The sequence below is a fragment of the Strix uralensis genome, chromosome 11 (assembly GCF_047716275.1).
Source record: "Strix uralensis isolate ZFMK-TIS-50842 chromosome 11, bStrUra1, whole genome shotgun sequence".
Classification (NCBI taxonomy): Eukaryota; Metazoa; Chordata; class Aves; order Strigiformes; family Strigidae; genus Strix; species Strix uralensis.
Window position 1 is genome coordinate 17,285,337 of NC_133982.1, and position 12,459 is coordinate 17,297,795.

Sequence of the window (12,459 nt, forward strand, 5' to 3'; positions counted from 1 at the left end):
GGGACATTCCAGGAGAGCCTGGGCAAAAACTTCCAGACATGAGACCACACAACCTTAAACTGATTCCCAGACTCGCTGTGGCTTTCACAAGAAAGAAATTCAATTCAATGAAGCCATATAATGACTGAAGGACCTTCTCCATATATAAATGGAGCTCTCTAAAAAGTTAAATTCTGCCTTTCTACCTCCACCCCAGACTCTCCCACCCTCCCTCCCTTGACTCAAAATCCCAACTATGCAGAGTCCTCAACTGGTTTCAAGCCCTGACCCTGAAGAAATAAAAATCTTGTGTTCTGGATGAAAACAATCCAGTTTCTCCTGCCAGCATCCTCTGGTCCCAGCAATACAGTGAAAGCAGGGAGAACTTTGCATCCAGATTTACCTCCAAGTTGTTACCCTGCTAATCAATTGCTCATGGGATAGCTTTCCATAAAATACCAAAGATGTAGCTTATTAACATGGGAGCATCTTGAAAACTCCTAACGACAAGGGACCCTGGGCACTGTTCAGAGATATACTTCAAGAGTTTGCAATTTGAAAATGGCACAGAACTGATTCTAGAGGCTGCATCCAATATTTCCCAAGAGTCATTATACACAACTACAGTAATTCATTAGGGATCTATTTAAATAAGAAGGCAAAATAAAAATTCTGGCAAAAAGCTTGTCCAGCATTGAATTAAGCTGAATGACTCAAATCAATAAATGCCATCTCAGCTACAAGAGGCTACACCATAAGCCCCAAATGCTTCCACAAGACACAGAAGAAATTTGAAACTTCTGCCTTCTTGGTAAGAGCTAGCACTGAGATTAAGAGCAACACAGCAGCCTTGATGCATCCTAATCCACAGAAAACACTGGACTTCTGTATAGGGCCAGCATTTGAGAAAGCTTGTACAGTTGCGCCAAATGACACAGCAAACCCACAAAGCTGTGCCTCTAGCACATGGTTTGCTAGTGTGGCTTAACTTCAATAGCCATCGAATAACTCCCAAGCTGTTTTTGGAATCCATTCATTCACAGAGAGATTTGTCAATGCAGAAGTGGCCTCAATTGAGCAAATAAACTCTTGGAAGCGAACAGTTTATCGACCTCCGTGGAATACTTGAAATCTTCCCTTGTCAGCCTTTGCTCTTGAGTTCTTTAAAGTTGTTGCGTTTGAATCCCAAAGACTATGGGAAAACTTTTCAGTAACCCCAAGCCAGCTCCCTTGACATACAATTTTTTTAATAGTGTTAAATATCACAGATTATAGCAAGAGAAGAAACAGAAAACAAAACCCAACCTAGAGTAGTATCATAGCACCATGACCCAAGGGCTCAAGCTAGCCATGTGGATTTTGATACCACTTTTTGATGACAGAAATATAAACTTGGGGCCAAAGCACCCTCTTTGGACCGAAGCTAGAGAACACAAGATACAGCAGGTTCCTGCAGGAAAACAGCTGAGCTCAGTGGGCATTCATTGCACTGAGCACCTCGGATGAGACCGACTACAGGATCACACAAACCGGCTGATATTACAAAACTAACATCACTGCCCTTCACAAACAAGCACCCCAAGACAAGGCATCCCTTCAGCTAAAGCTCCTGTCCCTCAGCCAGCAGCTGCGCTGACTTCAGACATAAGGACCTGCATTATAACTAGCCATAGGCAGCAGGAAACAAAGTGTGCATCTCATGCAGAGGCTGAAAGGCCCATTGTAATTAACCGCTCTCAGCCCTGTACATTGAACAAGACAAAAACAAAACCCACAGTTTTCTTTTGCTGGTAAGCCCTAAAAATGCTGCCTGCTATTTCTCATAAAGGGCCTATGGGTCCATCGCTTTCTCTGCCCATCACACAAACCGCAGCACTTGGCATAGGCTATGGAGAAGGTTAATTCCCACAATAATCAAATTTTACAGACAATGCCTGCAGGACAGAAAGAATATCACCATGTTTTAGTCATACAGACATGTGTTTCTCCTTGGGCTGAACCTGCTTGCTGCCCAGGGGCGCACCACAAAAAAAGGTGACTGACCAAGTGCAGAAGGATCCAAGCACAGGGAAAACCACCTACCCAGTGCCAGCCAACATTTCTCCGAAGAGCATGCTGGTGCTCAAATGATTAATGGTTTACTTTACCTCATGGGTGAGGGCGGATGCTCTCCCAGCAGAGCGCAGTGAGCATCTGATGGAGACATGTTCCCAGTGAGCCTGGGAAGAAGGGGTGGGATGGAGGGAAGGTGGTGTTTTAATTCTTGCCTTTGTTTTAAACATCCAAATCTATTTTAATTGGCAATAAAAAATAATTTTCCCCAGGTCAAGTCTGTTTTGCCCCTGACAGTAATTGCTAGTCTTTATCTCAACCCACGAGCTTTTTCACCTCATTTTCTGCCCCCGTCCTGTTGAGGAGGGGAGTGAGAGCACAGCTGGGTGGGTGGCTGGCTGCAGTCCAAGGTTAACTCACCAAAATACCTCACCGAAAGAGGTGGATACTCTTTAAAAAGAGAAGAGTTAAAGCTTTAAGAACAACTTGGCAAAAATAGCTTTACTAAACTATGACAATTGCAGCTCTTCGTGCAGCTCAGAGAAATGATGAGAAGCAACTCACAGGACTGAAAGACTGGAAATGTAAACTCAAGTTTTTCCTCTTTAAATATCAAGACCTAGTTACATATTTTTATTTCCCTATAACTGGGAAACAACAGAAAAAGAATGGATCAACCCCTAATTTGGCATCTCAATACATCATGCAACACTCAAACCGTCTCAGGATGAGAAGTAAGCATGTTTCCAGCAGATGAAAGTCATTAGCACGGCACAACAAGCAGCAGGACACCACTGGGGGGGCATTTCTCCTTCATATTTTTCAAAATAATTTTCTTCTAGTCAGTATTTTTAGCTTCTCTTTTGGAAACTTCAAACGCTGCCCATCTTCTCCCTTGCCATTTCTCAGTATAGACATGTATATGTGCACGTACAGGTCCGATATTATTCAGAGGTGCAGGGGGCTTGTCCTGCTACTGTACCAAGCAAAGCACATGCCGGTCCTCCTGCAGCCTTTCAGAGATGCCCTTCTGGCCACAGTGTGAAGTTTGGCCCACACTCCAGCATGGTAAGGCTCCCCAGCAACTCTGGTCTGCTGCTAATGATGTGTCAAACTATGTTTGCACGAAACTGAGGAGAGAAGTAGAAAGAGGTAGCAGCTATTTCACATCCTTCTTTTCAGAAATAAAAAACAAGAACCCCAAAACAACCTTTCTGCAGCTCTTCCTATTGAAGTTCTACTGGAGAAAACAAAGACCATTTATTGTTTAACGTAACAGGTTGCAATCCTATGAAGTTATGGTATTTTCTCACTCCCTGTTATCCCTCTGGAGAATTAAAGGGATGAAACAAATCTGAAACTACAGAAAAGTCAAACTGTCCTGATACAGCAAACATACTCATCACTGCTATCCTCTGGCCATCCTGCATTTCAGTGTAGGTGCTCCCTGCCAGCTGAGAGCATGCAAAGCTCCCTCTAATACAGGTTCCAAGCAGATTCCAGGAAACATACACTTTTCACCTTACATAAATTTATAGAATAATTCATCTGTTTCAGGAACATAGAGGGCACCACTACCTGCCACCTCGACTGTAAAACAATTCCACGTCATTTAATTCGATTTTTCACGCATTAAAATGTTAAGTGTCACCTTAAAATACACATACGCAACATACACTTCAAGGTTGTTTCTTATATATTGACCCAAAACCAACGCTGATTTCAAGTCAGCCAAAAATCTGTTAGTGGGGGTAAAAAAAAAATTACTACTATACATTTTTACAAATGAAAAGTGAAATGTTTCTGAAAGGTTTTTGTTTTCTTCCACACCCCACAACTCTTCCCAAAGAGCCAAGTTTGCTTTCAGTTTCTTTGTGGTAGAGTTTGTAGTTGCCTTTTTATTAGGAAAAAAACTAAAACAAAAACAAGCCGAGAAAATGCTGGGTTCAGATGCAAACATCAAAGCACCAAAAAAAACTTGAAAGAAAATCTGCCATAGTTGCTTCAGAAACCATAATGCTGGGTGAGTCACAAAGACCTCAATACAACTGAATTATCCAGGTTCCTTCAAAAACTTCACTGTCATTTTATGGATCACTATAAAACTGAATTTTAAGTCTTTTTCCACTTTCAGTAAACTAAGGCATTATGAATTATACAGATGAACAGCACGATAAGTGTTTTAAAGGACATTTAAATATTAAAAATAAGATCATTCTAGCAATCCTTGCCCAGAAAGCAGATCATTATGTAGCACGGAAAAACAACTTATGTGCTCCCACACCTGCCCTCACAACCACTTATCTAAAAGTCACTGGACCTGCAAACATGCAGAAATCATCCAGGCGATAGCTGCAGACACCAAAAAAGATTAAGGTGTTAAAAAAATAGGGAAATCAGCTGCCTGCTTGGTGAGGAGAAAGAATACTATGAAGAGAGAAGCATCACAGGAAAACCAAAAACAAACCAAATCAAATTGCTTTTCTTCTTGAACCATAGAAAATAAATAACGATGATAAATATGCAAGCAAACCTGAAATAAAGATTTTGCTTTTATGCTGCAAGCAGTCACCTAAAACTACTGAGTGTGTTCAGGCACTGCTGCAATACAGGCCCAATAAAAGAGCTTCAATACAATGGGCACTGTCCCTCACTTCAGCAAGGAATGTTTAAGTATCAAAATGCAGAAGCACATCAGAATAAGGCTGGAAATGAGAAAGTTGCTAACTGGAGAGCTTTAGAAATCTGACTTTAGTTCTGAGGTCTTTCCTAGATTTGCTAAGTGAGGAGGGGCAGATCTAGTCCTGCCTGTGCTGTAGGTCTTCATCTCTACATGATTACAACTGCATCCCCCTTAAAAGCTGGGGGAAAAAGAACGGTTCCTTTTCTCCATGCTTTGATCCATTCACTCAAACAGAAACATCTTGGATGCAGGGACCGTCTTGCTAAACATTACAGAATGCTTCCCCCATAACAGGGCAGAGCCCTCCCAGCGCCGATGGCAAGAAGTGCCAGACACTCAGGGAACTCCCTCAACAGCTTGCTATCGCTACTGATTGTATCGATAGTGTATGAAGCGCGGCAGTGTGAAATCGCTACTTAGTGGCAGGCCATGCTGTTTGCATTTCAGTACCTGTCTACAAAGAGACAGAGTCTAGTGGTTGCTCCAAGGTGACCTGGAGAAGGGACTCTTGGGGTTCTAGTCCTGGTTTTGCTGCAGAGTTATAATGAAACCTTGTAAATCAAAATCACTGGCCCATTTTTCTATGCAATAGGAAAAATGAATTCTTCCAAACTTCACTGGAGCACTTGAAGGAGTTACTACACGAAGTATTATCATGTGTTCATTTAAACTTCCTTGGATGATGCTTAAATATATCACTTTGCAGCTTCATCTGGTGTTGATCAGAAGACAAAGCTACATTAATTCATCCAAGCTGCAACCTCACCCACTAAATAGTATGCCATTGTTTAATCTTGCTACCGTGAAGGAATACCTAGAGACCAAGGAGCGTACAAGTAAGGAAACATTTTAGATTACGATACACAGAGGACAAATTCTTCTTGATGAATTGCAGAATAACTCTTTTGAAGCAATAAATTTACACTGCTGTAGCAGAACAGAAGCTGGCTTTTGGTCCTTTACAATATCCTGTAAGTGAGGGAAAAGAAAGCCCAAGCAACCCAAGACACACCCCTTTCTGGGAGACAGGGAATCTCTGCTCTCCCTTGCAGAGAAGGAAAGGGATCACAGTTCAGCTGAGCCCTCTCTGGGACAGGGGCTACATTACGATTTGAAGAGTCACGCTGGATAAAGTTACTAAGCAAGAACAACACAGACCTTCAGACCAATGTATTCTCTGATCTAATTCAAGATCCCTTTAAACCTTAGCTGCATTAATACTGCAGGCCATTAAAACTCAGCTAGTGGTCACCCAGGCACACAGCAATTGCTAAAGGGATTTTGGAAGCGAAGGCTGGCCAAAAGAAATGAGACGTTGGTTTTATGACAGATCATAACATTTCTAACGGGCTGCTCTTTCTTTCAGGGCTTACAAATATCACTTGGCCCTTACAGAGAAAAGGAAGACCTGCCAAACTTTCTGCTAAAAATAATAAAAAATTAAACAGTAAAATCAATTAGTCCACACTCTTACACATCAAGTGCATTTTGCCTTTAAATGCATTTAACCAAGAAACATCAGGCTGTAAGTTTGGATTTCCTCTGCAAATGGCACACAGTATATAATGTAAGAGATAAACACATTATCTCTACACCATTTCATCTATTAGTAGGAGATAAAAGAAAACTTTAAACCAAAGTATAAATAATGCCAGTTACTCACAAGCCTTCCTGGTACTCAAAAAATCCAACCTACACCTGGATCGGAATTTGATTCTACTAAAGTATATAAAGTTTTAATGTTAATGAGTCAATGCCACACTCCCAACCCAAGCCCCACAGGAGTCTGAAGGCATTAGAACCCAGAGCTGGATCTGGTTTCTCCTCCATCCTGCAGTGAGAGACCTGAAACACATCAGAAGGCTTCTTAGAGAAGAAATATGAATGTAGTCAAAAGAGCTAGTTTAGAATAACTTTCTGCGCAACTCAGCTGCAGAACAGACAATATTCTCTAATGGGAAAGGCATACTAGAAACAACTTTCCAGAAATAACATTGCCAGCAAAGATATATTAAGGGAAAATGAACTGTAAGCAATAACCAGCCAATGCTTGGCAAACTTCATCCCCACTAAAACATTTATTTTCACTCCATGTTTTTTTTTCCCCTTAAATACCCCAGTGACAAATAAATTATGAGCATTACAGCTAATTTATTACTCAGCACTGAGAGGATGGGAAGAAAAAAAAGAAAAGACAGCAGTATTTTAAAGCCGATTCTTATTCTAGGAAAATAAATACTTTAATAAAAACAATAATAAATTCAATGGGGAAAAACTGCTCTTGCAGTTCTGTCACTGGACTCTGAATCACCTGAAACTGGAATTCCTTGCTCTGCCAGACTCTTCTCTGCCCATGCCTAAGCCATTCGCGTTCTGCTGCTCTTAACCAAGCAAGAGCTTTATCAATAGCTCCAGCAACAGAATCAAGCTCTTAATCCCTGCCTCAGTTTCCCCACCTGCAACGTTTTTCACACCCAGTGTATTCAGACTGCAAATACTCCGGGGCAAATTCTACTGTATAGCACCAAGCACAACAAAAAGCTTTGAAACGCTGCAGTACTCCTATATTAAAATTGTCTTTAATGACATCCTCCATGCAGACGTCTCCACTGACTTCAAGGAGGGTTTGACTGGGTCTCTACAACAGGAAACAACTGCTTTCTGTAAGGGGAAAATTGTATTTGTCACATTTAACACAGGAGGGGAAAGGGTCACGCACCCAAGAAACTTAAAAATCCAGGAGCCAAATTCTGCTCTTAATCCCTCAGTTCCCTGGTGCCCATCTCACAGGACCCCTATTTCTGTTTGTTCTGGCAGGTATCCTTTGATGATTAACTTCTGTATTTATCTCTGATACTTGGTTTTTTTATCCCTGAATATGGAATATTAGAATTTCCATTAATATCCCAAATGCCAGTAGCAATAAAACTGAACAGAAGGAGCCTGTCTCGGAGACCACATACACACACACAATCTCACCTGGACTCACATGGTACTGTTTATACTGCAGATACGTTTAGAGGGCTTTCTGCAAGCTGCAGTCAAACAGTGCTGCACGAGCAAAGCTCTAGCTGGCAAGTTAAGCATGGCTCAAAAGTTTTCATTCAGCAAAACAAGAAACAATTTGACATTCATTCCCACGAAAACACCAATGCACCCTCCTTGGGAGGGACCAACTATTTTCCTTTCCCTCTCATGCTCAGGCCAGTCATCTATCACTTGATAAAACACGTGAATGGCTGCATTCAAAGCTGCAGCAAAGAGAGACATCTCAGTAAAGCTCTGTAAAAACAGCTATCCGGAGCACACCAAATAACTGCTTCTCAACGCATTTCCCATATGCATGCCCTTTATCTAAAGAAGCCCATGACTTTGGCAGATGTTGGGCGCTTGCAACTAGGTCAGTTTGAACGGGAGTGAGCTGAGGCTAAAGGCTAGGGAGAGAAAATTAAATTGCACTCCTGCTCCACAAACTGTGGCTGTCAAACCAAGCACACTTCACCTTCTGCTAAAGCAATGATTTCACCACTGGCTAGGCAAAAGATTTGACTGGCAGGGTGATGAAATGCCTTGGCGATAAACTGTCAGGAGCACTTGGAACGTTATTACCAGTTAAAATATTCCAAAATATAAAGCACGTAGGAATTCGGGGGGGGGGGGGGCGGGGAACGGGGACGGGGAGGGAAGTGTTGCCAAGGTATGTGAATCAGCCTTATCGAAATCCTCATCGCTGCACGGCCGGCATGACTGATCACACTGCTGCATTTGCCTGAAAGGCACAAGGCTCCGGCTGGAAAACGGAGGTTCCAGCCTTTCCCTGCTGGTGCCATCTGCACCAGCAACGCTTGGCTCTTTAATCCATGGACCTACGCAGCAGGAGAGCAACTGGGGGTAGCAATCATCTGGGCATTTAAAAGTTGCTGCGAAAACCCTGAGTAACTTCTGCAGCAGGAATGCCTGCAGACTACAAGCAGCATTTTCCCTGCTGCCACTGCAGTTGCTGGGAAATCCAAGTTTCCAAAAGCACGCAGGAGTAATTAGATGAAGCCAAATAAATGCATACACAAAACCTTAGAAGAATATGCAAATAATAGGGTGTATTCAGAAGCCCCAGAAATTAAAGCAGCAGCACAGGCTTGCATTTGCATAAACTATGCAGGATATGGCACCGAGTCATTTTGGAACATGTGCATTTTGCAAACAGCGAGAGCAGTAATTGACAAATATTTTGGAACGTGACATTGATCAAATACTCCCTGAAACTTCACATGAAGAACCTCAGAGACATTGTACTAATTAACCACAGACATCCACTGTTGGCATCCTGAGGTATTTTCACTGCTGAGTTCTGTGGGAAAAGAATTGGACTTTATAGATTTTTATCAGCATTTATTATTTATAAAGCCCTGTTGGCAAGCACAATGTTTTATGAACAAGTAAAAGTGAATGATCTTTGCTTCAAAACCACATAATGAATGAATGTATACTTTGTACATATATTCAAGTGGGTGCTGCTGGTTTATTGTGCAGTGAACACGGAAAAAAGTTTTTACATCTCTAAAAAGAAATAACAATATCCATGTCTAAATGTACTGACATGAAAGCCAAGACCAATCAAAATCGAGCTCTTCAATCACTGCTAAGAAGCCAAGCCCCTGCCTTGTTTTCTTAACAAGCTGAGGTTTTGCCCTCATGGTCTCCCTGTGCAGAGCAAGGCAGACAAAAACCGAGGAAACCAACTTGTCGCCGTATAAGGCGAAAAAAGGTTTCTCTTCCAGAGTTACACATAACTAGCAAAAGTCACACATGTGGCCAAGCAAAGCAGAAGTATGAGTACAGTACTCGCTCATTGCTGACAGGCTAAAATTAGTAGTTTATTCAACTGCCCAGAACTACACACTGTTGTCTGTCCTCCGCAGCATCTCCCTATTTGTCCATCTTTCTGTTTGCTCTCTGCTTTGTCTCACCTGCTAATTTGTCCCTCGGGGAGCAGCCTGGCATGCACCGCCGAGCCCAACGGCCCCTGCTCATCCCAGGAGCCTGAGTAAATGAATATCCACTTGCAGTTACACCTGGGCAACTCTGTAGTGCCTCCACTGATTTCACCCCAAGGCAGCACCTGAGAACAGCACTTGGCCCCACAGGACACTTGGTCTCCAAATACAATTAGGTCCTCCAGACTTTCCACCAAGCATCTGTCCTGCTCCTGCTCTTGTGACACCTGTAAGCGCAGCGCTCGTCCAGATTCGCTTTAAGCACAGATTTACCCTCCAAAGATAATTTCACATTTGCATCTGTTCATTGTATGAAAAGCTGCATGGTATTTGCAATGACGGCAGATAAATTATACAGGGAATGGACGAACACTTGCCCAGTGCAGCTGGGCCACTGCTTATGCATGCTGGGGATTGTTCTGAGTTGAGTTTTCTTTTTTTCTTCCCCCGCACTGACCAGTTGTCTGTTACTGCTTGTGGATCTGGCTGGCCATGGGAGCACGATGTCATGCTGGGCAGGATATGGTCCTGAGAATGGCAGAGGGTAGAGACAGCAGCACCTCAGTCGAGTTAACCCCTTGGAGGAGGGAAGGTAGGACTCCAGGAATCGCAACGGCAGCGGTGTTTTCCAGCTGGTGGGGCTGGGGTGAGTGAAACGCTCCAAAGGAGCGAGAGGGAGCGAGCGCACTGCTCCGGTACAAAGCACATCACAAGAGTTGGGGAAAACTGGAAAAGAAATTCTAAACTGGTGAGGAGACAGGAACACAGAGGAGTTCGAAGAAAATGCCATACCAGGGACTATTACTGCTGATCCTGTGCTCAGACACTGTAGCAAACCATGCCCGTATACAGTCTTCTAGCAGATCTATACATTTCCAGCATACTGGTGCCCACTGGGTGACATCACCTCAGCGGGCTTCCTTGGCCATTACTTTGACGAAGGATTATCCCACACTCATTCATGCTGACAGCTCATTTTGCAAGCAGCTCATTGGAAACAATATATTTACTTACTAAGGTGTTACTCACATAAAAGAGGCATGTCCTTGTCTGGCTCCTACAAATTAAGTGATATGCACCTATATTCACACAGGGTATAGGACTGCTGAATTTATCTCAACAGATGTAATGTAGTTCCCTTCGGAATTACAAATATGTTTCAAACTAAACTTACATGTTTTATTATATGGAGATGACTGTTAATTTCCATTGCATATTAATAGGGAATATTAACTATAGTTAGTTTAACCTCATACCTTGAAAAATTATAGATCACATTCAAGAGAAATTTGCATAAGTAGTTGGAGCATGAGAGGAGCAGTGCTAAATACTGAATACAACTATTGAGAATGCGGAGATCTTACACTTACTGTATATTACGTGTATGGCCTCAAAAAGCCTCAGAGATTATGAACACATTTCTTTTCCATGGAAACTATAATTCTCAAATCCAGCAAGCTATTTTGAGAAATTTAAATCAACTATACACTTACATCTGCTGGAGGAACACTTCATTTTCGCAGGCTGCCTCTCTCGGTGTATACTCAAAGGCACAAGCACAGCCGTATGGACATCCTTCCAACTCTTCTACTACAGTTCTGCCTCTGACACCAGATCTCACTATGCAGATTCAGTGCAAAGTCTGATTTTGGCTGTTCTCTACCTAACGCCAAGACTTACGGGGCTGCTGTGCTTAACACCGCTGCATCACTTGAAGAGGACAAGGAAAATTAGTAACGCGGGAGGCACGAAGTACATGCCCCAGTAGGTTTTCTCGGTATTTACTCAGCATAAACCGGGACGGCTGGCGTTCGACCCGAGCTACCGGCCGCCTCGGACACCAGCCCCGGGGTTTCGGGAGTCCAGGGGACCGGCTGCAGAAGTTACAGGCGAGAGGGGCGGCAGAAGGGTGACCCCTCCACGCTGCTGAGTCATTTAAGCCGCGAAACGCCGGGCTGTTGTAAACCCCCCCCCTCCCCCGGGGGTTGGGGGGCTGCCGGCCGAGCCGCCCCGGCTGCGAGGAAACTTCCCCTCCACTTCAGCCGGCGCATCCCCCGCTCCGCGCCGCGGCCCCCGCCCGGCTGCGGCTCAGCCCCGCTCGGGGGGCTCCGCGGGGGCTGCGCGGCCGGCTCCCACTCACCAGGTAGGCTCCCACCGTGCCCTGGGCCAGCATCAGGGCGCACTCGGACACCAGGAAGAGCTGGATGCTGGAGAAGCAGGAGACCTTCCTCCGCCGCCTCCGCTGCCGCGCCGCGCCGGCCCCCGGCAGCTCACCGCCACCGCCGGCCGCCGAGCCCCGCTTCCCCGGCATCCTCCCGGGCACCGCCGCCGCGGGATGGCGGGCCCCGCGGCTGCTCCGCGCCTTCCTCCTCCTCCTCGGGGTGCCAATCACAGCGGCAGCCCGCGGCGGCAGCCTGTCCGCCCGCGGGCTGCTGCCATGGCCAGCTCGCCGCCTCCACCACCACCACCGCCACCACCTCCTCCTCCTCCTCCTCTCTTCTCGTCTCTCCTCCCCTCGCCCTGCCGCGCTCCCTCTCTCCGCCGGCCCCGCGCAGGCCGGATCCGCGCCCCCGCCGCCGAGGGGCGGGGGAAAGCGCGGGGCTGGCGCCGGCGGAGGCTCCGCGGCGGGCGGGGCGGCCCCGTCCCGGGATACGCGCGGGGCGGCGCGGCCGGCTCTCACCGCCCCGGGGCGGGGGGGGGGGGGCACTGACGGCCTCACCCCCCCCCGATGCCCCCCCGGCCCGGCTCCTC

The 12,459-nt window shown here is 45.3% G+C and overlaps 1 protein-coding gene across 1 annotated transcript in view; it reads right to left on the reverse strand.

Annotated features, from left to right (window-relative positions):
* The window catches only part of SLCO3A1 (solute carrier organic anion transporter family member 3A1), a 148,093-nt gene extending 135,955 nt beyond the window's left edge, over positions 1-12,138 (reverse strand). Inside the window, exon 1 of the mRNA XM_074880359.1 lies at positions 11,849-12,138. Coding sequence (XP_074736460.1) covers positions 11,849-12,019 — 171 coding nt within the window. The 5' untranslated portion in view covers positions 12,020-12,138. The remainder of the gene's footprint in view (positions 1-11,848) is intronic.
* Between the last annotated feature and the right edge of the window lie 321 nt (positions 12,139-12,459).